Raw genomic sequence first — 25,830 nt, 5'->3', positions numbered from 1 at the left:
GTGAAGCATTATTTTTGCAAATTAGAGCACTTCACGACAGCAATTCAGTTCTATATGGTTTCTACTATCAAAAGTGAACTAGTTCCCGCGTTTGACCTTTATTAGGCCATTCCACTGTCAAATTCATAAGCTAAAAGCTTGAAACTTTAGCACTAGCAAAGGAGATACTCCCTCTATTCCAACTGAACCTATTTCTTTTTTGAGCTTTTCCAAAAAAAATGATTTCTTTCCAAATTTAGTAATAATTTAGCTTAAACTTACAATTCTACCCTTAATGAAAAGCTTTTATAACTCTGAGCCCCTTTTTGACTTGTTTAAGACCACAAATTCCAAAAGTTTTATTTTTTCTTAAACTTGTGCCCAGTGAAACATGTTCACATAAATTAAAACGGATGAAGTACGATTTTTAATGTAGCTGGGCCTCGCTCTATCTAATATTAAGAAAAAAAATGGAGCTCAACTATGTATACACACTAACAACTAACAATTAAATAGAATCACTTAACTGAAAAATAAAGCTGCTCAAGATGTTAGCTAGTACGGTCAGTCTAAATATATGTACATTACATTCTTACAAAATGCACCCCTCTCAAAATATCATTATGAATGAAAAAACTTAAGACAGTTGCATTTGGAAAATTTCACCGCTGCAAGAGTACTGTAACGGTGTATACGGGCTACAAAAGCACCAAAGCTATTTAACTCGGAAGGCAACTTAAGTTAAAACCTCCTAAGCAAACAAAAGCAAAAATATCTATCAATATATGAACTTTCATTCTCGTCATGATCTACAACATTGAAAACTCTAACTATCATCCCAAAATTAAAAAAAAATAGAACAAAAAAAAACTTAAAAAAGATTTCTGGGAGACTAAATGAAATATACAAATTCTAAGGGGATTAATTAGTCATTTTGATTTACTTTTGCTTGTAGCGAAGTTCCCTGCGATCTGCGCTAGCGATTGCAAATTGCAACGTACAATTGTATCCACAAATACACACGTTTCTTCCTTAGTATTCCCTTGTGGAATATCCACCACGTACGATTCCACCACCACCGTCCCGATATCATCCGTCGCCGTTGACGATGGGTGCAACGTCGTCACCGACCGGTAATTATTCAACCTATGATCGCCGCCGACTACGCTGAAACTGATGACGTGCTTCTCATCGTCTAAAATCTCCAGCCTCTCCGTACTAGAAGCGGCGGGAAGGCCGGAAATTACGCGAACTTCCCTCAACGTGCCGACGTTTCCATCGCCGCCGATGACGTGGCAGCTCTTAAGGAAATGCTTGTACGCTTGCGGGTTGTCGAAACGGCGGACTAGGGACCACACGGCGTCAATCGGGGCGGAGATGGATAGCACCACGGCGGAGCAGCACTGGTTGGGATCTACAACGTGAGTGTGGTAATGTAGGAGATTTTTGGGGATATTAGAGATGGGAACGGGGATAACCCACGTGGGCTGAGGTTGTTTGTGCAAGTTTACGGCGAGTGTGGCGGCGGGGGTGGCGGTTGTAGGGCTGATCCGTTGAAGCTGGAGTGAACAAGGCATTTTTATTATCTCTACTTCTCTTCTTCTTGAAAGGAGATCAGATGAGGATGGAGTCTTTACAAGTAAAAATGGTGATACTAGTATATATATACAAATGCCTATAGAGAGAATTAGAGAAATAAAGAAAGACTTTTGATATTTATAGTAATAACACCTCATAACATTTCTTTGGTTACGAGACTTTTGAAATTTGTAACTTAAAACATTTCATAATATTTTTGGGACAATAAAAGTTTCTTATTAATGATAAAATAAGAAAATAAGTTAAATTATTTTTAAATTTAGAAAAAGTGAGTATAAAAACTGATGACACATAATAATTACAAAAGAAGTAAATACATTCCAATAAAAATATTTTTGCAATATTTTATTATTTTTATGCATTAATAATGTAAAAAATATTTTCACAATAATCATTTTGTAGTAACAAGCTAAGTAGTAATCCTTATGACATTCACTAATAGATAATAATTAAAATAATAACTAATAATGTTATCACATGTTCAATTGATACAATTTACTTATACTGTATGTATATATAACCTAAATCGTCTTTTTTAAAAATACATATTGAAAATTAAAAATATAGCGTTTTAACTATATTAAGAGTTAATAAGTTATTATTGAAAAGGAAAAATATGTCACTTTTTTGCTTTTGGTGAAAACCAAACATTAAGAAATTATTTTGATCATGCTAAACACGCCAGAAAAGAATATAAATGTGTGTCTAGGAGTCTAGTTGTGTTAGTTTAATCTTTCCTCGGAGAACAAGTGTTAAAAACCAAAATCAAAGAGACAGAAAAGTTGATGCTTCCATGCAAGTTGACGATCAACTTGCCATACAACTCATTTACTAATATTTAATTGCCCCTGTCCTTCCCTCTAATTACGTGATTTGCCTGATCTTTAGTTATCTTAAGTTTTTTTTCCCAAATGACATAATAGCCCTTGAAGTTTCTTCTGAAGACTACCAAGCACCCACGTCACCCCAAAGCGGTTCCGCGGAGTCCAGAACCCAATTATGATCTTTATGGATAAGTATGACATAAATATGTGTAAAAAAAGAGTGATCGTTCTATATATATAACGCGGTTTTATATCGCGCTATACTTTAACGGTATTTTAGCCGTTAAAGTATAGCGCGGTAAATAACCGCGCTATAGCTGATGTTAGCATTTTCATGCATAGCGCTTTAAAATACTGCGCTATACATGTTCATGTACGATTTGTATATCTATCCTTCTCTTTCTTTGGAATCTATCTATCACCAATCTTCTTTGGAATCTTACACTTCCTTTACAAAGATTATGTATTTCGTTACGTTGTTGTTTGTCTTTTAGCTTTTAACGCTAAACTTCAAAGAAGAGTGAAAAGAGAGAATGGAAAATGAACTATGTATAGCGCAATATTTTAAATCGCTATGCATGAAAATGTTAACATCAACTATAGCGCGGTTATTTATGGCGCTATACTTTAACGGCTAAAATACCGTTAAAGTATAGTGCGGTATAAAATTGTGTTATATATAGAATGATCACTCCTTTTTTTATATATATATTTATATTATACTTGTCCAAAAATACCACAATTAGGTTCCAGACTCCGATTCCGCGTCCCGCAGCCCTGCGAAATATACGCAATAGTAACGAGGCAATCGTAAGGAAAAGGGGAAAGGTGACAGTTGGATTCGACCTTTTTCTTGTCATCAAATTTTAGGAAAAATAAATGAAATATCTATCATCGATTGTCATATGATGCCACCATTATTTATATAGATGAAAGGGAAATAGGTTTAAAAAAATTAGAAAAATGAAGCAGTAACTTTTAGTGGATATTATAGTTTTGAACATAATGAACAAATTTTTAAGTCGTCCTTAAGTCCTCAATGGATAGTTCAATCTACAGGAGTTCACTATATTCGAAATACGTCATTGAATTATAGCTACACTTTGCGCTCCTAGTTAACTACTACTAATAGAAACGTAAACATTCTTGTAAAGAGATTAAGGAATTAGGAAAAGTCCTCTCATGAAAATCAAATTTGACCGTCTTCTATGAAACTGTAACATCAACGGAAGCTTAAGGAGAAAAAGATGCTTAAGAGCCCATCCACTCTTAATTGTGTAAGTGTTTACTCGATTTGACTAAATTATGTACATAATTGATTAGTGATTGGACTCACAAGAGCGTTGCATAATAAGTTTTAATTTAGTTGAACTTTTAATATTTCCCTAAAAATCATATGAACAAGTGGGGCAAGCTTATTACCAAATTGTTGTATAATAACAATAGAATGGCTCGTTGGTAAATTCAGCAATCAATCATTCGAATATGAAATTCATACTACTTGCAATTTAATTTTCTGCTACAAGTATAACTTTAACTGTGATTAATTCCAATATGCATCACGAGGTCTTCTAATTAGATGTCCTTTCTTCATATCTTTATCTCCACCCCTTTTTATCAACTTGATTTTCTTTTTGTCGCTCAACACAAAGTAATACTCCATATGTCCCAATTTAAATATAATATATATATATATATATATATATATATATATATATATATATATATATATATATATATATATATATATACATATATATAAAACAACCCAACTAAGAAGAGAAAGATTTAAAAAAAGAAAAAAAGAAAGGTAAAGTAATTAAGTACAATACAATAGACACGATTAATAATAAACACGGTTAATTTCATGCAATTTATATTTGATAAAATATCACATTTTATTTAATTCATACCATATAGGAGTATGTTTTATTATCACTATTGTATTTTAATTATCTATATAAACAAAGTGGGTAAGAAAGAATGTGGTGTGCATTCATTTACAGATTCAGCTATAAGAACTTGTGTTTTATTGGGGCATTTTACTATAGGAATGAAAAGAAGCTTTTAACCTTTCTATATATAATAAATACATATAAATAACATGACAACAGACGTGTGGTGAAAAGTCATTTTGTGTTAAAATATTTTAGTATGTATTACTATCATGTTTTATGGAGTCAAAATAAGAAGGATTTTACTTTCACATAATAATTTGACAATCGATATCCCATCTAGTTGATTGATATATTTATTTTTGTAGTTATTGTAGTAGTTGCCATAATGTATTTTGCGGAACTTACATTTTTATTTAATGATGAAAATTATTAAAAAATCTAGCACTACTATAACTGTTGGAATTGACGACCAATTATTTTGAAAGGAGACCAAATCTCTTATACGCTCTTCCAAGTTTGTCATGAGTGTTAGATTTATTCTAGCTCTTGTATATATTGTTGGTTGAATCTTTTTTATTTGATGCTAGAAGTATGTTTTTTTATCAAACCTATATCTACAGTCTTCGCTCTCGTCGATTTTGGAACTACTTGTAACACTTGATGAAAATTACTTCCAAATCTCATTACTTTTCACCATATGATTCATAAATGTTTATTATACCTCCGAAGCTCTTGTTAACTACTTTGATTGACTGACACTTAACCATTGATGCGTATGTTCCTTTTTAGAGGAATCAAATACTTAAACTTTATACCAAAATCATTAACTATTTTAGGACAAAACTAAAAACACGTGCATTTTGGAAAGATCCAAAGGACCTATAAATGATGCGAATTAGGAGTACCAATTAAATAATATAATAGTTAAGCCAAGTGGAAAACACCTAAATATAAGCAAAGTGGAAGAAATAATACCTTTTGATGCAGAATTTTGTTATGGAGTAATATACTTGTCAAAAGGTTTATGATGGAGAATAAAGAATAGTGACTTCTTTTATAGAAGTGTTTGAATCCTTTTTTCGGGAATGGATTCCTAGAGGTATTGGTATTAGTTTTGGATTCAGACAATATAATTAGACGTTGTCAAATATATGAATTTTTAGGAAATATAATGTGTTCCTAGGAGGAATTGGTATCAGGTTTAGGAACAACTGGATGTATTCATATATGTTTCCTACGACTAATAGGATTAGAGGGCCGACGTTGGAATTTCAATTATGAACTTTCCTTCGGAGTTATTATATTTAATATTTTAAGGCTGTATTGGTAAACCAACATTGTGTTCATGCTTTTATAATAATATAATAATAATATATAGATTACCAAATACTTTTCAAAAGTAATAAACATTCTAAAATGACATAATTATGCAATTATAGTTGTAAATCACTTAAAGAATACAATAATACCTAATAGTGTTTTGTGATTGGATGATTTACTTTAATTTAGTCAAGCCTTAATAATCCAGGTACATAGAAGTCATATTTCTATAGATTAAGATATATTAATAACGAAGAATACACGATAAAATTAACGTCAATAGATAATAATGCAATCTCTAAATTCAACTCCAATTCTGGTTAATTAAACTTTAGTCGTGTGTCTCATCCATAAGTGTACATGCTCGTGCTTGAAATAGTTTAGTATGTTTAAATATCAGTCATCACTCATGTACCTCGTGTTCTTTTTTTCCTCTCAAAATAATCAATGTGGTTGTTCATTATTTGCATCATATTTGAACAAATATTTTACTTGTAAGCTATTTTATTATATTATTAGTGAGTAGTTATTTTTGGTTGAATTTCGTAGTGGCTAAAGTTTTATATATGATCCATCCAACGGCAAAATTATTTTCTAGAAGAAATATATAATTTAGCTTTTAAAGGGCATAAACATCAGTTTACATAACGTATGACATAAAGTGCTACTTTTTTTATTTTTCATTTGCCATTTTCTACTCGTTTTCGGGCCTAAATTATTCATATTCTTTTTCTCTTCAAAACTTTGAAATTAATATTGAGCATGTCTTTGTCTTTGCCACGTAAATTAAGAGGAGATTACTTATAGTCGAAGCGTACAACAAAATATTAATCCGAAACTGCAAGAAAAAGAAAAAGAAGAGTGAGTAGACAGAAATTTATTAATTGATGAATTTTCTTAATTTTAAGAAAGTTAAAAAAAAATCACCAAGTTAGTTAGTTGTGTACTTTAGCGAATTATATAAACAAAAGTTTTCCTCAATGATTTATGCAAATCTATAGTACGAATCACATATTATTTAATTAAGAGTAATATAGTAAAATATAGTAAGTACACACAAAAATGTAAAAAGTAAAATAAAAAATAAGCATATTCATGAGTGAAAAATGTCTAAAATAGATGTTTTGAACATTTATCATAAATATAGAACTAAATGAAAAATAAAAAATTAAATGCTAATACATTAATATTCAAAAGACTGCGTACTGTCCAGATAAAGCTAACCATCTAAACTATTGTACAATAGTCTCGGAAGTCGAAATCAAGTTACTCAATAAAAATAAAAATAAATAAAAAAGGTTTTATAAATTACTACTACACTATTTTCGGAATACCAAAAACAATCGCAAGAGTTATTTTATACTCCTGCTTGAAAAGTTGTCGAAAAATTATTCTTTTTTTCCTTATATAATAAGTCCAATTTTTTTACTGTTGCAATTCATTAATAACAAAACATATGGGTCGGCTTTCAGAACTTTGTAAATGTTAACGAAATTTTTTATTTTACTTGTATCTATGTACCAATTTGACTTGAACTCTACCATTAATGAGTTACTTTTACGTTTTTGTACATAAATAATGTAAAAAGTCAACTGTAATATTTTAGGGTTATTTTGGTCTACCAACATTGTATTCATGCTTATATATGTGTGTATATTAGCCTGTACCAAAAAATGATACTTTTATGTATTTAAAAATAATAATTTTTTTTTAATAAAATAATTTATAGTCTATGTCTTAAGGTATTGGTAAAGTCTGCATACATATTAATCTCCCAGGACCCGACTAGTGGAATTACAGTTGACTTGTTATTGTTATTGTTGTTATAGTAATGAGATAATTTATAGTCATAAATATCTATACATTATTTTAGATGATAAGTTTAAAGTTTTTTTTTATTACTCTCTCTGTTTCAGTTTATGTGAACCTATTTTCTTTTTGGTCCGTTCTAAAAAGAATGAATCCTTTCTAAATTTGGTAACAATTTAGCTTAAACTTATAATTCTACCCTTAATGAGAAGTTTTACAACCACATAAATACTTTGGGGCACTTTTTGACTTGTTTAAGATCACAAATTTTAAAAATCTTCATTTTTTCTTAAACTACGTGATCACTCAAATAGGTTCGCGTAAATTGGAACGGAGCGATTAGTTTTTATGTCAAATAAAAGTGCATCACATAAGAAGGAAGAAAAAGTCCATCATATCTACTGCCAAAGGTCTCTTCAGATTATAACCCCAATGGTACACTTGCAGCTTCTGCAGGCCAACCACTTATCAACATTATCTAAAGCACTGGTGTTTTGTCATGCCAAATGTCTTGTAAACCGCAGTTTTATCCATGAATAATAAAAATATATTTTTCCGGTTACTAATAACAATTAGCTGGTTATTCATCATTTTTCGTGTTATCAACCATGCTTAACGACGTAAACACGTACCCTTAATTTGATTAAGCAGATTGATTGTGTATATACAGATGCTTATACATAATCAATGAATAAAACTTTGTCCTCAAAATTCTCTGGAGTAGTTGATTTGATGTAATATTAACATTTTCTCACCGTTCTTTTGTTCGTGATCACAAATTATTGGCCATACATGGGTTTAAAGAGATAATATTGTTTAACCAAAAAATTGGTTTTTGTAGTCAAAGCAAATAAAAAAATAATTCGAATTTCTAACAACCAATTTTACTTCACTTTTATTAATATAAAAGAATAATAATAATGAAAATAAGACTGAGAGAATAAGCAAATGAAAATATTATTGATGATGATTGTTGCTTTCTTCCAATAGGAAAGAACAAGATTTTCCAATGGCAAAGAATAATAAGAATATTGACAACTGATAATATTGCTTTCTAGTTTTCTCGTTGGGGATACAAGATAAGGAAAGGTGATTTATATAAGGATACAATTCATAACTGTTTGCCCTATTTAATTCTTGCTCGTTACTAGTATTTATTACATTAATTATCCTTTACGTGAGTGATTTGTAACGGCCAAAGCGATAATTGTCAATCGCTCATAATCATGAATTCAGCTGATTTCTTTTCATATTCGTGGCTATTAATGATCTTTCCATCTCTGTGGATTCTAATGTCCTTAATTATCAGCCTCGTACCTAATTTCTCTTTCTCAGCTAACAAACACGGTATCTTCATAAACGATCTCGTGGGTGTTACCATATCTTTTCCGCACATCATTATTCTTTATTGCTTCGACTCTCATGCCACATGTCATCATAGTATTGGTCCACATGGTGAGTTTATTTTCCACCAATACAGATAGTTTTTCCACTTTCTGAATATTCTCAACTGAATATTCAGGAAGTGGAGAGTTTATTTATGGTGGGAATATTTTCCCTCCGCGTGCATCTTTCTTTCGTCTCATTAAAAAAGGCTTCTAAATCTTCAAATCGTTCTAAACTTTCTAATCCTCGTCGTACTATATTAGTAGATGGCCTCCCTTCCACAGTAGCTCCAGTTAGGAGTAGAAGTAGGGGTTGTAGGCTTCGTAGCCTTGGTTCAATATCGAATAGAAACACCTCTTCTTCTAAGAAGAGTTCTTCAAAGTCTGCCTCTTCTTCCAAGGCAAAAACCTCTGCTACTCCCAGATCTTCTTCTAAAACTAGAGATTCTAATGAACCATTGTCTGAACCCCTAGTTTATGAGATTGTTCCACATAAGCTCTCTTTTATTTCTGATTGTGAGGTCTGGAACAAAGTGGTTATCTCAATAGTAGGCCACAATCATGTAATTGTTACTTATTTCTTATCAAGTCTAGTCTTCTTCCTCTTACTCGTAAAGAGTGTTATTGAAAACTTGACTTTTCAATCGTGGCTCCTGGTGTAGATGACCGTATAACCACTTATCGTGAAGGTTATTCGTCCATATGCACATATCCCTTTGCTCTTAGATTCAAACCCCCAATAGATCCAATGATTCTAAAATATTCTAGTTATTTCAATGTGTGTCTTAGGCAATAGACCCAATAGTATAGGGCCCGTAGCATGTCTTCGCTACTTGTTAGGTTTAGTTTCTATCCCTTTTTCTTTACATCATCTTCTTCACTTATATTCCCCAAAGCTCTTTCGTGCTGGTATGTTTACACTCGGCAAGGAGAAACCGAGTCTTGGTTGGCCCTAGTGATGACCATGATAGGGATTAGTATAGCCGGTCTGTGGCTGTCCCAACTCGTGAGTTGGTGAGAAACGAGAGCGTGCCTTTTTTCAAAAAATGAAATTTTGCCTATAAGTTGTTTTTTACTTACGTTATCTGTTACCTTCTTCCCTTCTCTCTTAGGATACAGATTCTCTCATATGTTTTTTTTCTCTAGCAATTATGAAAGTTTTTGGTGAACTCCCGAACTTTCGTGGATGGGTTGAGTTAATGCTATCTGCTGCCCATATAGAGCAGAGAACCTGAAAGTTTCTTTCTCATAAGTTTGAATGGAAAGTTAAAACCCATGGTATGCTGTTTATTTTATAGCGTGTATTTTTGCCGTCATTTTTTCTTTTGACATTCCTTCCTTTTGGATTTCATAATATAGAATCTGCGGTGTTCATCCCTCTCCCGTACCTATAGCTAGACTTGACGTCAGTACTACCCAAGAGAGTATCTTGAATTTGTCCTAGTCGAAGAAGAAAAATAAAGAACCTCTCGCTTCTGATGGGGAAGAAAAAGAAGAAGGTTCACTTGTGAAGAAGCCTCGAGAGGAAAGTTGTTTTAGAAGATGAACAAAGTGCCCCTCAAACCCTGCTTTCAGAATCTATACCTTTTCATTTGGTTGATGAACCCGAAGATACCCTACTGGTGAATTCAGAGAAGGAGACTGTTGAACCAACTTTGAACTTCCCCTCTAGTTGAGAAGCTTTTTGCTTAAGGAATTGAATGCGACGAGGATTTTGGTTTTGTTTCTGAAGAACAACCTCTTGCCACTCTCCCCATGAGTCTTGTTGCTCCCGTTGCTGCTTCCCAAGATGAGTAGAATAAAACAAATTACAATTGACGTTCCTAAGGGTATCAGTCTGCTAAGGAAGCCTGACCGGGTTGTTGTTTGGTTAAAACATTTGATCAATCCTCTTGAAAGGGAAAAGCTAGAATCCTATTCTTCTATCGCTCTTATGAATGATGTGATTCATTCTGCTATTAAAGTATGTTTCTCTAACTTTAATCCTTTCATTTCTCCCTCCCTCAGGTATATAACATATTTCCTCTTCCTTTCTTTTTTATAGATCAACTTAACAGACACGAAGCTGATGAGAAGGTTAGCTTGGACTGAGCAGCGGGTTGTTGACTTAGGTACGGAGGCTGACAACTGGAAGGAACAACTTGAGAGCCTTCAATTGAAAAATGATGTTTTGGCTGGTGATAAGGAAGCTTTAGAGCAATAACTCAGGCTAGCAACTACTAAACTAGCAGTGGTGAAAGCATCAGTAGATTAGGTAGAGAAGGAAAAATCCAAGATGGAGGCTACTTTTGCTGAGCAACATTCGAAGATAACCAAAGAGACTTGGAGTTTCAGAGAATATTTGAATCAAAAAGAAGTATAAGAGGGAGAACTAGTTCGAGAGTTTAACTAAGCTCAGGAAGATCTCCGTGCCTCCTCCAGCAAAATTAAGCTCCTTGAGTTTACACCGGAGCTTTTGAAGAGTTTCGTATGATGCCACTGAAGCTGAGAAAGAAAGCCTAAGGGCCGAAGTTGAGTAGTTTGAAATGGATTACGAGGCTCTTAGGGATAAGCTAACTTTGGATGTGAGTTGGGCTTATATTCACACTCGCCTTGAAATTTTGACTGAGGCTATCTAAGAAGATTTGAACCTCAAAGCTGAACTTTCCAAAGCTAAAGAAGCTGTTGAAACTACTTAGCACAGTCAAAAAAATTTCCACACCTGAGAATGAAAGTTCTAAAGGTGATCTAAGCAAGGAAGATGTGGCGGCGGATCCTCAGCTTTCAATTTCAAGTCTTCCAGTTGACCCCTCTTCAGCTGAAAACCTTCCTCCCCAAGATGCTTCTTAGTTTCTATTTTTTATATTAAAGTTTATGTTTGCCTTTTGAAGATTTATCACAAGTTATCAATATTGTCAACTTTCAGCATGTTTTTCCTTATTTTTGCTCGTTTAATTTCTTGAGCTTTTTATTGCATCATCTCAATAGAATGAATGACTTAATATGTCGTGTCTAAATACATACGATATTAGTTATAAAAGATGCCCCTTATATGAAATCGAACCTAATGAAGATGGCGTCTCATCTTCATGTTGGTGTAAATATATAAAGTAATTTGAGAAGTTTTATTTGAATTTTCAAGACAAATACTCATATACATCATTTTTTCAACGGTTTTCTTGTGGCAGAATTACAAGCAGATTTTGGGAATATTCATCCTATGACTATTTTTGTAGCTTTAATTTAATAGCTCTTGGTAGTTTTTGTTGAATATTTAATTCTTCCCTTCCCGTTTGTTCTTTGAGCTTGAAATTTTCCTTATTCAAAGTTTCGTTGAGAATTGTTCTTCAAAATTTCTTCAAATTCTTGAGATATTTATTCAATGTTTCTTCCATATAGAAGTAGTCCTAGTGTTTGAGTTTGAAATATGAAAACTTGAACACTGGATCAGCTTCTCTCCTTGGCCCTTTTCCTGAAAAGGAATTACGCGCCGGACACGGGTTTTTTTTAGATGAAGACTACTTAACTCTTCCCATCACAATTATTGTAACCCTGAACGAGAATTATTAGATATTCCACGTGTTTTTTTGGGTCTAATATTCATCTAGTTTGAGTTAGTTTTTTGCCTATCACAAAAAAGTTAGTAAACTTTATATGAACAAATAAATAATGAATTAAGAGATACCTAATCGTGAATACTTTCTCAAAAGTAATATCTTTTCAAGTATATTGCATTCTTATTGGAGGGTAATACTTTCCTGTTCTTAATCTCCAACTCGTATGCTCTTTTTCCAGCGATTCCTCAGAGTTGATATGGTCCTTCCCAGCTCGGATCTAATTTCCTTGCATTCACAGCCTGTGTTGACTGAAATACCTTCCTAAGGACGAAGTCCCCAATCTTGAAATATCGAAGATTTGCCTTTCTGTTATAATATCGTTCTATCCTTTGCTTTTGAGCTGCCATTTGTATTGAAGATGACTCCCTTTGTTCTTCTGTTCTTCTGCCAAATCCAAATTTGTACAAAGTTCCTCATAATTGGGCTTGGCTCTCTTATTTCCATCGGGATTAAGGCCTCAGTACCGTAAATAAGTGATAATGGAGTTTCTCCTATGCTTATTTTGGATGTCGTTCTGTAAGCCTATAATATCCTGGAAGCACTTCGGGCCACCTGCTTTTTGCTGCTTCTAAATGCTTCTTCATACTATTGACAATTATCTTATTTGTCGACTCTGCTTGCCATTAGATATGGAAAGATATGGTGGTGATGTTATTCTCTTTATTTTCCAACCTTTTAAAAATTTGATTGCTTTATGACACAAACTACGGTCTATTATCACATACGATCTCTTTTAGAACCTCAAATCTATAAATTATATTCTTCCAAATGATGTCTATAATTTTTTTTTCTCGTACCTGTTTGAAGGCACCTACTTCAACCCACTTAGAAAATAATCGGTTACAATTAATAATAATGCCTTTCCAGGTTCTTGCGGTAAAGGACCTACGATATTCATCCCTTACCTGTTAATGCATATTATTTGCATACCGTTGACAATTATTGCACTTTATTGCGAAGTTTTCCGCTTTATCTTTTATTTTTTGCCAATAATATCATGCTTTTATCAGCATTTTTACCAAAGATCTTCCACTTACGTGATTTTCATAGTGAGCTTCATGTACTTCTCGCATCACATATTCAGTTTGTGAGGGCCCAAGGCATCTGGCTAGAGGTCCACCGAATGTTTTTCAACACAGATTTCCTTCTATCAAACACTATCAAGATTCTTGTACTATTAACCATTAGGATTACTTTTTGTACTCAAGTAGTATTCCATACTGCAAATCATTCACGAATTCATTTTTCCAATCCCACATTAAATTATTAAAATTTACCTTGTTCTTAGTTTGATCGATTGCTGGATGAAATAAATGCACCACAATTGGATTTTTAGAATTTGTCACATCAGCTACTGATCACAGGTTTGCCAACATATATGCTTTTGCATTCTCTTCTCTTGGAATTGAAGGGCTTTCCGTGCTCGGAATTGGTGCAATATTCCTCGCACCTTTCTTAAATATTGTTGCATTCGTGTTACTCTAACTACGTAGTTCCTTTGCATTTGGTTAACTACTACCTCAGAATCACTTTTGATTTCAATTTGGTCAATTCCTATATCCTTTGCAAGCTCCATACCTACAATCAATATCTCATACTCCGCATTATTATTAGTAATAGGGTAACATTTTATTGCTTCTCTAATAATCTCCCCTGAAGGTGATATTAAGACAATACCCAAACCCGCTCCCTTTACATTTGAGGATCCATCAGTGTATAAGGTGCAAGTTAGATTCGGCAGATGCCCATACCTCATTTTTACCTTCAGAAAGTAAGCTTGAACTTGTCACGCCCCAAAACCGAGGAGCGCGATCGGCGCTCAACCGAGTAAACCCCACTGAGCAAGCCTGTTAGATTTTATTCTACCCAAATTCATCTTTAAATAAAGAGGAGATGTAATCCATTAATCATACTCTGAAAATATTTCATTAACAACTTCCATGTCATTTTCATTAGTAGCTTCAACCGCAATTTCCAAAATATTACAATTTTATAGGTATGATGAAAAACATGTTTGTCAAATACCAATATTTCTAATTCAATTTCGAATATCGAACACCACCTACAACCTATCTAAGGAGCCCTAGTACAACTGGAGAGTAATATGAAAATACCGGCTATAAGGCTTCGGCTATACCTCAAAATATAAAGTACATGAGAAACAAAAGATACAGGACCCCGAAATGGAGTGGGGCTCACCAAGTCTGCTGAAAGAGTATACCGCTATCATTAATCGATGCCACCTACTGTGGAACTACCTATATCAATTAAAGATACAACGCCCCCGACAAAAGAGATGTTAGTATAATCGAATAGCACTAGTATGTATAGCTAAAAGTCCTCTTTCAAAACAGAATGATCATATAAGAAAGGAAACCATAGAAACAGCAAGTAACAATCAACAATATCCAAATTCCCAATTGAAACATAAAAATGTCAAAATACAAAAATAATGTATATATTTTTGGTTGGGAAATCTTTAATACCGATAATACCACAGTTCATCATACCACTTTCCACAATACCACTGTTCACAATGCTACTATCAACAATGCCGCTATTCACAATACTACCGTACTCTTGATACGAAGTCCGATCACGACCCGATCGGCTAGGCCATCTCATCCGAGATATTAACCGCAATCACAATCTCAAGCACAATCACATTCTCTGTGCAATATACCACCATGAATCTAGAACGGATTCCGATCATGACCTGATCGACTAGGGCACCTTATTGAAGGAATCAACCACAATCACAATTTATATCACAGATTTATACCATAATTTCCAGTACAATCACCACCATGTGTGCGGTATAGCGTCCGATCATGGCTCGATCGGCTAGGCCGTCTCACCAGAATGTCGTGTGGTTTGACATCATCCACTTTTACCAATAATCTCATCCCAATTGAGGGGAATATTTTCATCACATCAATCTCATCCCAAATAAGGGGAGCATTCATAATTCACTCCTACACCGGCACGTGTAGTTTTGGGGTTAGGTTACTTCAACCTACCCTTCCTAGGTGACTATCGATACTCCCAAAAAATATTTTTTTTATATTGATTTGAACACAAAGGTAACATTAATACAAATGTACTCACCTCAACATCTTTCACATTGTATAAATCTTCCTTAGTATTCTCAACCGCTCATAACCATAATATTTCCTTGGCTCTTTTGGTTGTTCACAAGATTCTCTATTCATGGCACAGTGGCCGTATTTCATATTCCACATTTTCACTTTTTTTATTTCCAAGGATCGCCATCCAATATTAATATATAGAATATTTCATAAATTATTTACCTCAAGTTCATTAGTTATAGAAACTTTAAGAACAAAAGGTTTCTTCTAAAAGAATGGGGCATACCAGCCAGCAATAGAAACACACATCAAGATCATAAATAGTCAATATGCCATTTATTCTTACAATTCCCTTTCCCGGAAATGACAACGTACAATTTCAATACTTGACTGTATAATGACTCGAATCACACTGGATATATTTATAAAGCAAAGCATTTATTTAAAACAGCCACTTATGGGTATAAATTGGGTACAAAAGCTTTTAGGTGATTTTATTTTTGAAGTCATTTATGAACCGTAAAGTCGAGACTTATTTCATAATCTGTTTCATATTTCTCATTTCATTCGCATCACTAGTCAAAATTACAACTTAAGTTCTTGGCACGTTGGTCACACTCTATTTCCCCAATTCACTTAATTCATTTTCAAACATCTTTATAGATTATCAACAACAATACATTAGGTACACATATGACCAATTAGAAATCTTAAGCATATCGAGTTTTTCTCACCCAATTGGTATACTAGATTTCATTTAGACGACTTAAAGTCATCCCTTTTTAATAAGCAAACCATAGTTTAAATATCTAGCCTTCGACATAGGGCTCATTCAAAATAATCAAGTTTATAGGGGATAACCCGGAATATAGAAATTAGGGATTTTGAGCCAACCATACTTGAACTTACGAAAACATTATGGAATTCGATTCTGAGAGAGAAAATTTAGCCAACATACCTTGTTTGAGCTTTACTTAAGTTACTACAACGCACCAACACTTCTAGCAATAACAATCTATAGGAAGATAGCAAAAATCGGTTAATAATTAGAAGCATTCCCATGTTGTAACTCTCTTAGGAATTTTGTCAAACAGCTATCATAAAAAAAAAATAGACTACAAGGATCTAAAATGTGATCCCTTCCTCCCTTAATAGATTTCAACAAGAAACTACCCACAAGGGTTCATTAATCCCATATACTATAACTTAGTATCACATGCATGGCCTATTCCCAACCCCACAATATATTTGAACTCTTAACCTTTTACATGAAAGCTTAGGAGTAGGACTTACCCGGATAGCTGATAATCTAGTGGCTAGCTCCCTTAATTCTTGAAGATTTGAGCCAGATTGGATGATTGGAATACTAGGTTTCCTCATTTTCTCTCTAAATTGCTCTTACCTCTCTCTAAAAACATCAAGGAAATGTCCCAAAATAAGCCCCAAAGGCTATTTATCAAAATAGGATCGGGTTATGCAAATAGGAAAATGAAACCTCCAAAATTAGGTTTGTGGTCGCAGAATGGACCGCAGAACGGGAATGCGGGTCGTAGAATGGATCGCAAAACTGGTGATCAGAAGTGATCTACACTGGGCAAGTCTGCGACCATTTTGCGGTTCGCAGACCATTTTTGCGCTTCGCAGAATGATTCTGTGATCGCAGAATGATTCTGTGATTGCAGAATTGGTTGCAGAATCGGATTTTGCCAGCTTTTGGTAATTTGGTCATAACTTTTTGTAGGAGTGTCCAAATGACGAACGGTTTGAAGCATTAGAAACTAGACTCGAAGATATTTGATTTGATAAGTTTTCATCATATAACACAATATATATATATATATATATACGCTCGTCCAAAGTTTGGTCTTGTACGTACTCATTTAAAATTTTAGTCTATCATGTAATTTTCCAACTTGACTTAGACTTAGGCCTCTCCTTAGACTCAAATCACTTATAATATGACTTAGACACTTATTACCATATCCAATTGATATCCATCATATTAATAATCCTCGTTTGCACACAAAATAAAATAATTAGCCTACCTTGGTACCACAAAATCTTAAATTACTTAGCGAATTTTTTCGGGGCCTTACAAAAATAAAATCTACAAGTACCTTTGACTTTATGGAAGTCTATGGCTGATAAACAATATCATATTCACTAAGTTCTATTGCCCACTTTGCTAGTATTCCTGATAATTCAAGTTTATGAAAGATGTTTCATAATGGAAAAGTGGTTACGACAGATATAGGATGATATTGAAAATAAGGTTATAATTTTCTTAATTAAAGCCAACACTAATTTTTCTAAATGTGGATATCTTGTTTCAGCTTCTAGTGATGCTTTATTAACATAATAGATAAGAGACTGCGTACATTTTTCTTCCCGTACCAGTACTGCATTTACTACAACTTCAGATACAACTAAGTAAATAAGTAATTTTTCTTCATCACTTGGCTTTGATAACAAAGGCAAATTTGAAAGATACGCTTTCAAATCTCTCAATTCTTTTTGGCCTTTGTCCATTCAAACTTATTCTGCTTTTTAACAACGAGAAAAATTTAAAACATTTCTCTGAAGATCCTGATATAAATCTCCCCAAGGCTGCTACTCTCCCTGTAAGCCTCTATACTTCTTTTTTGCTTGCGAGCACATCCAATATTTCCTCAATTGCTTTAATTTGAGTTGGATTTACTTCAATGACCTTGTTAGAAATAAGGAAACCGAAAAACTTATGCCACTCTAAATGCGCATTTTTGGATGCAACTTCATATTATACTTTCGAAGAATGGCAAAAGTTTCATTCAAATGCTTGAGATGATCTACCGTTTGCATTGATTTCACCAACATGTCATAAATGTAGAATTTCATGTTTTCCCCTGTAACAACCCGACTGGTCTTTTTGTGTATTATAGTCTTGTTCCCCTATTTATTTCCTCTTCTATGTTTATTTGTGGTTACATGACTTTCCGGGATGGTTGCTTTGGCTTCGGGGACTGTGACGACCCGGCCAGTCATCTCATGGGTTACCGCTCTATTTTCTCTATTTCTGCTTCTTATTACTTTATGTATCGGTTCTATATGTGATCAGGTTGGTTGGCTCGGGTTCGGAAAGGATTTGTTAAGGTTTGAGACACTTAGTCTCTTTTGAGGAAGCTTAAGTTGGAAAAGTCAACCGGATGTTGACTTATGTGTTAGAGGGCTCGGATGTAAATTGATGGTTCGTATAGCTTTGGGGGGTGATTTGGGACATAGGAGCGTGATCGGAATGTGTTTTGGAGGTCCGAAGTAGATTTAGGCTTGAATTGGCGAAAGTGGATTTTTGGCGTTTTCCGATTGATAGGTGAGATTTTGGTATAGGGCTTGGAATGGAATTTTGAGAGCTGCAGTAGTTCCGTTGTGTCATTTGGGATGTGTGTGTAAAATTTCAGGTCATTCAGACGTGGTTTGGTTGGGTTTTTGATCAAAAGCGGAATTCAGAAGATTTTGGAAACTTAGGCTTGAATCCGATGTGTTTTGGTTGATTCGATGTTGTTTGAGGTGTTTTGAAGATTGGTATAAGTTTGAATGAGGTTATGGGATATGTATGTATTTTTGATTGAGGTTCAGGGGGGCTCGGGGTGATTTCGGATGGTTGACGGAAGGAACGGAAGTTTGAATGGCAGCTGAAGTTGGAAATCTACCGTCGAAACCGCATCTGCGGTTGGGAGGCCGCAGGTGCGACCCCCACAGATGCGGAAAAGAGTCTCAAAAGCAAAAGCTGGTGAAGTTGGCAGGAACCGCATAAGCGGCAGAAGAACCGCACATGCGATGACGCAGGTGTGGGCTAGGCATCGCAGATGCGGAGCTGTGCGACTTAAGTGAGGACCGCAAATGCGGTACCACAGAAGTGGGAATTTGGCCGCGGATGTGAAATCCTTGGGCCAGAGGTTATAAATTGTTTCCTTCACGATTTTTGAGCTATTCCACCATTTCTAAGTCGGTTTTGGAGCCTTTCGGGCGATTTTGAAGAGGGAATTCAAGGGGACTTCATTAAGGTAAGGATTGGACTTAAAACACGTTCCTATGGTATTATTTCACGGATTAGAGCTGTAATTAATGGAATTTAAGGGTTAAAATTGGGGAAACTAGGGCTTGGTATTGGAGACCTAGACTTGAGGATTTGAGGGACCATTTGTGGTCGGATTTTGGTACTTTATATATGTATGAACTCGTGGGGAGATGAGGAATCTATTGATGTGAATCTTATCAAATTCTGAGACGTGGCATCGACGGCCGGGTTTTGGTAATTTCGGAATTTGTGCTGTGAATTGATTATTTTAGCTTGAGCTTCGTACCCTTAGCATATTTTGACGTCGTAATTCTGATTTTAGATAGATTCGACGTGAGTGGAGGCCGATTCGAGGGGCAAAGGCGTCGCGGGCTAGAGTTTGGACCGGATTGAGGTGAGTAATGATTGTAAACGATGTCCTGAGGGTATGAAACCCCGCATTGCACATCGTGGTGCTATATTGAGGTGACGTACACGCTAGATGACGAGCGTGGGGTCGTGCATTGTTAGGGATTGTGACTTAGTCTGTCCCGAATGATTGTTTTACTGCGTATTTGACTGAAAACTATTTGCTATTATCATGTTTTGGGCTGAATGCCATATTTGAGCCTCATACCAACTATTTGAACCCTTAGGGGATTTTTATTGATATTTCCTCATTGTTTTGACTTTATACTTGAACTCAGTCATGCTCTATTCTACTGTTTTCATAACTCAGCCATGTTTACTCTGCTTTAACACTTAAATGAGATTTTAAATGATATTTTGGGCCGAGCATTATGTTTTACTGTTGCCCCAGTGGCTCGTGAGAACTTTGACTGAGTAAGGCTGAGGGCCTATGTTGTGAGGAAATACCTGATTATGATTATGAGGTCGAGGGCCTGAGATTTGTACGCCACGAGGTGGCATGTTGATCTGAGGCCAAGGGCCTCATGATGATGCCACGGGATGTCTTGATATTGCGCTTGGGCCGTAAGGGGCCCCTCCAGGAGTTTGCACACCCCCAGTGAGCGCATGTACCCATTGTGATGTGAGATATGGCCCGAGGGGCTGGTGTTGTTCTATGATCTTGCCCTAGGGGCGATCCTTTATGTGTTTATCTTTCCTAGTTGCCTATCATTTACCTGCTTAATTGTTAAAAAGGCATTTCATGAAGTTTAAACTAAATTAAAATGACTTTACATATCTTCATTGATTCACTGTTTTTACTGGTTTTTACTGCTTCATTATAGCCTGTAATGTGCCTTATATGATTTCATATTTCTCAGTCTTTATTTATGATTATTACTCACTGAGTTGGAGTACTCACTTTACTCCCTGCACCCCATGTGCAGATTCAGGCGCTGTTGATCCTGCTTGCGAGGGTTGAGAGCTCCCAACAGATTTCGGAGTTCACGAGGTAGCTGCTCGGCGTCCGCAGCCCCATGCTTCTCCCCCTTTTATCTCATTTCCTTTCCCTTATTAGTGATTCTGTAGTAGCTTTGTATACTCTTTAGACTTGTATTAAATTGATAGATGCTCATGACTGGTGACACCCCGGTATAGGGCTATGTTGGGCTTATTTTCTGCAACTTTACTATTTCATCTTATCTATCTGGGATATTTAATGTGTTTAAGACATATTGGCATTATCTTAACTGTTTAAAAATGAATTGGGAATGTGTCGACTAGCCTTGTCTTCACGAGAGGCGCTATCACAACCCGGTTCAGGTTTAAGGTCGTGATAGGGATATTTCAGAGTGAATTGGGACACTTAGTTCCAAGGTTGGAAGCTCCAGTTGGAAGAGTTGAGCGGAGTTTGACTTTTATGTAAATTACTATGGAATGGCGTTTTGATGGTTGCGATAGCTTCGTATGGTGATTTTAGACTTAGGTGTACTTCCAGATCTAGATTTGGAGGTCCGTATATATTTTGGCTTGAATTGGCGAAAGTTGGAAAGTTGAAAGTTTGGAAGATTGATAGGTTTGACCGAGAATTGACTTTATTGATATCAGGTTTGGATTTTGGTTCCTAGAGTTGGTATAAGTTAGTTGTTTCATTTAGGACTTGCATGCAAAATTTGAGGAATTTAGAGTGGATTTGATATTGTTTGGCATTAGTTTTAGAAGTTGGAAGTTCATTAGTTCATTAGGCTTGAATTAATGTTCGATTCGTGGTTTTGGTGTTATTTGATGTAATTTGAGGCTTCGAGTAAGTTCTTACTGTGTTTTAGGACTTGTTGATGTTATTAGATGGGGTCACACTCTTGCTTGACTCATACTGATTCTGCACTTGCCGAGTGAGCATAACTTGCAATCACTCTGAGTCTCGCTAATTGCTCTGATCCATTTGCTTATTCTTCTCTCCTTTTGCGCTAGACCAAGTTCATTCATGCTTATTCATAGTAGGGGGCTTCGCTGATAGAGTGCTATATATTGTCTAGCCTTCGTCAACTTTCAACAGTCTTCTACTTACGCTGCTAAATAAGCCTTCAAACCAATCAAGAATGAGGCAGACTAGCGACCGGCTGCCAACTAATAAAGGAGAATCGAGGTCGGAATTTGATAAAATTGGTATGGTTGAACTCGTAATTAAATGGGTGTTCAGAATTTATGATTTTGATCAGGTTCTAGGGTGCAAGCTTGGGGTCGACTTTTGGGTTGACTTTTTTTTCCCGATAAATATTGAAGCTTTATTGTTTGAAGTTATTTTTCACGACATTATTTGTTGATATTAATTTGTTTGTGACTAGATTCGAGTCGTTCAGAAGCCAATTCGCGGAGGAAGGGCTTTTTGGAGTATTGATTCATGCATTTTAAGGTACATAACACAACTAAACTTGAATTTGGGGGTCTTTAACCTGGAGACTATATTACATAAAGGGAATTAGGGTGAGGTACGCACTAGGTGATGGGTATGTGTATGTGCACCGGTATGTTCATGGTTTGGAGAGGCCTTTAGACTATTACCTGGCTTGTCTTGCTATCACACCTTGTTATACCCATGTTTTCCCTACTTGTTTGATTATTTGAACTGTGCTTCATGTTAGATATTATGTCTAGGTTATGTGTTATTTGTTAGAGACTTGATATGGCTATCCTTGTTGTTTCTGAGCTATATGTCTTATTTGTACCCATGTTCTAAGTCGAGAAGCTATATCCGTGTATGATATATCTATCTCAGTACTTCTTATTTGTTTCCTCACTTATTGTTGATGCATCATATGTGTAACACTATTAAATTGAGTACTTTGAGATGTGTTATTTGAGACTTAAATGGTAAATGTCTGAGTTTGGGCGATAGAGTCGATCTAGTATTGATTTGTAGGTGCCAGGCCCATATTGGGTTAACTGTTATTGTTTTAGGGAGACGCATGCACCAAACATCACTATTGGGCTAAATAATTACGATTAACACTTGGACAGGATCTGCCCCTCCGCAGTTTGACATGCTAATAGTGGGCGCATGTGTAGTGTTTTACATACGTGCTTGATGATGGGCAATTATGGTAAGCACTTGTATCGTTCCAAGTGTGATTATTTTGATGGATACATTATAATATTGTTGATTTGACATGTATAGTTGACATGTGGGCATAAAGATGTAGCTTTCTCATGCTAACTGATAAATAAAATGCTTTATCTATGTAGGGCTTAACTGTTATACTTGAAAGCATGCCTAAACTCCTGAAATGTGAACAAGTTGAACATAATACCATTGAGCTACCTGTTTCTTCCGTTTCCTTATACTCTAAACTATTACTGGCTGTTGATATTAGCATTTGACTAATGTTTCTAAGCTAGTCACTATTTTCAGCCAAGGTTTTACTCATTGAATATATAGGGTTGGTTGTACTCATACTACACTCTACATTTCATGTGCAGATCCAGGTACATCCGGCCAAGGCAATTTCCATAGTTGAGTTGCTATTATTTTTTGGGATACTATAAGGTAGCTGCTATGTTGTCCGCAGTCCTTGAAGTTCTCTTTCAATTATTTCTATCTTTATTGTTTTATTGTTCTGACAATTGTATTTGAGGATTTTGCTTGTATATTGTTATTGAGTAGTGCTCGAGTACTCGTTATCACAAAATTTTTGGGAATACTTGTAACAGTATTATGGCTATATTCTCAGATATTTTATGATATGTTTCCGCTGTTGAGATATTACACTATGTTATTCGATTTTATAGTTATTATGTGAATGTTGGCTTACCTAGCAGGTCGGGTTAAGTGCAATGACGACTAGTGGATTTTAGGTCATGGCATCCCCAAATGTTCTTGAAATAATTTAGTCATCTACCTTTGATACGTGGCTCCAACATTTTTAGACCAAAAGGCATGACTTTAGAGCAACAAGTCCCCCTATCTGTAATAAAAAAAAGGTTTTTTCCTCGTCATCTAGATCAATTTTAATCTAATTATATCCAGAATATGCATCTAAAAAACATAAAAAGTTTATGTCCAGAAGTAGAATCAATTAGTTGATCAATATGTGGTAAAGAAAATAACTCTTTGAGGTATGACTTATTTAGATCAGTATAATCTACACATACTCGCCATTTACCATTCTTCTTAGGAACTACGACATTATTTGCTAATCAGTCAAGTTATTTTACCTTACGAATTGAACAATTTTTTAAGAGTTTACTTACCTCTTCCTAAATTACCTGATTTTTGAAAAGCTCCTTGCTTTCTCTTCTTTTGTTTCACTGATGGGTGTAATGGATCTTCATTTAGCTTATGAGTCATCACCTACAATGGGATACCGGTCATGTATGAATACGACCAGGCAAAACAATCAACATTAGTGCGTAAAAATTCAATTAACTTACTCTTCATGTCACGACCCCAAAACAAACCTGGTCGTGATGGAGCTTATAATGAAACTAGGCCAGCCGAGACAATCCCAAATTAGACCAATATTTCAAAATAAGGACATTTTATGCTATTAATTAAATAAAATCCCCATAACATGAGTCTAAATAGATCAAGCCATCGGCCTCATAACAACAACAAACCACCTCGTGGCATAAATCAATCAGGCCATCGGCCTCACAATATCATGAATTAGTAACAACCTACTATGGCATGCAACCCGATCCCATAATATCCTCACAAAAAAGGCCCTCAACGTCACTCAGTCAGAAACCTCTCATGCCACTCGGGCTATCAATAAAATAGGGTGCTCAGCCTAAAATATCATTTTTGCATAAAAAACGGAGTAATAAAGACTGAGTTATGAAATCAGTAAAACATAGCATGACTGAGTACAGATCTTAAATCAAAAAAGTGAGAAAATAATAAGAAAAGGTCCCTAAGGGTCCAAACAGCTTTGGCACGAGGCCCAAATATAGCATTCAGCCCAAATCATAGAAATTCTTTTTAAAGCATATAAGTATCAAATAGTTTTCAGTCAAATACACAACTTAATAGTCGCTACGGGACGGACCAAGTCATAATCCTCAACAGTGTACATCATCACGTTCGTCATCTAGCATGTGCATCACCTTAAAATAGTGAAACGATGGGAAATTCGGGGTTTTATACCCTCAGGACAAGATTTACAATCATTACTTACCTCAAACCGGTCAGATCCCTACTCTGTGATGCTCTTGCCCCTTGACTCGGCCTCCAATCGCTCTGAATCTATTCACAACAATAATAATACCATCAATATACGCTAATGGAATTAATTCCACAAGAAAACTATCAAATTAGGCACAAATCCCGAAATCCTCTCAAACCAGGACCCAGAGACACATCTCGAAATCCAACAAAAATCACGAAACTAGAAAGCCCTTTCACTCACGAGTCTATCCATACCAAATTCATCAAAATCCGACATCAAATAGTCATTCAAATCCCCAAAATTATCTCTCCAATTCTCTTCCTTTCCCCCCAATTTTCACCCCAAATTCCCAAGTTAGATGATAAAAAACAAGATACAATAATGGAATTTAACCAAAAACAAGTGAAGAACACTTACCCCAATCATTTGAAAATCCCTACAAAAATCGCCTCAATCCGAGCTCCATAGCTCCAAAAATGCAAAAATGGCCGAAACCCTCGAAATAGAGTACATTATAATCTGCCCAGGTATTTACCTTATGCTACCACGGATAAACTAATGCTATAGCGAAGCACAAAATTATCCAACCCTTCTTTTACCTTATGCGATCGCGGCCATTCCCCCGCGATCGCGTAGAACAAATATTTCCAACAGCCTTTTCCAACTCTTACGAACAACCTCTAGTATAATGGTCATAACTTTTTGTACAAAACCCTAAATTACAA

The 25,830-nt window shown here is 35.2% G+C and overlaps 1 protein-coding gene across 1 annotated transcript; it reads right to left on the bottom strand.

Annotated features, from left to right (window-relative positions):
• Nucleotides 1–731: 731 nt before the first annotated feature.
• LOC107762416 (abscisic acid receptor PYL4-like) lies at nucleotides 732–1,669 on the bottom strand. Its single transcript, XM_016580806.2, has one exon. The coding sequence runs from the start codon at nucleotides 1,554–1,556 to the stop codon at nucleotides 909–911; it is 648 nt and encodes a 215-aa protein (XP_016436292.1). The 5' UTR covers nucleotides 1,557–1,669; the 3' UTR covers nucleotides 732–908.
• Between the last annotated feature and the right edge of the window lie 24,161 nt (nucleotides 1,670–25,830).

This window comes from Nicotiana tabacum, chromosome 11 (genome assembly GCF_000715075.1).
Source record: "Nicotiana tabacum cultivar K326 chromosome 11, ASM71507v2, whole genome shotgun sequence".
NCBI classification, from domain to species: domain Eukaryota; kingdom Viridiplantae; phylum Streptophyta; class Magnoliopsida; order Solanales; family Solanaceae; genus Nicotiana; species Nicotiana tabacum.
This window is presented reverse-complemented; position numbering and strand designations above follow the sequence as displayed.

Coding starts and splice junctions, on each gene's coding strand:
- LOC107762416 (XM_016580806.2), bottom strand. CDS start 1,556: ATGCCTTGTTCACTCCAGCTTCAACGGATCAGCCCTACAACCGCCACC.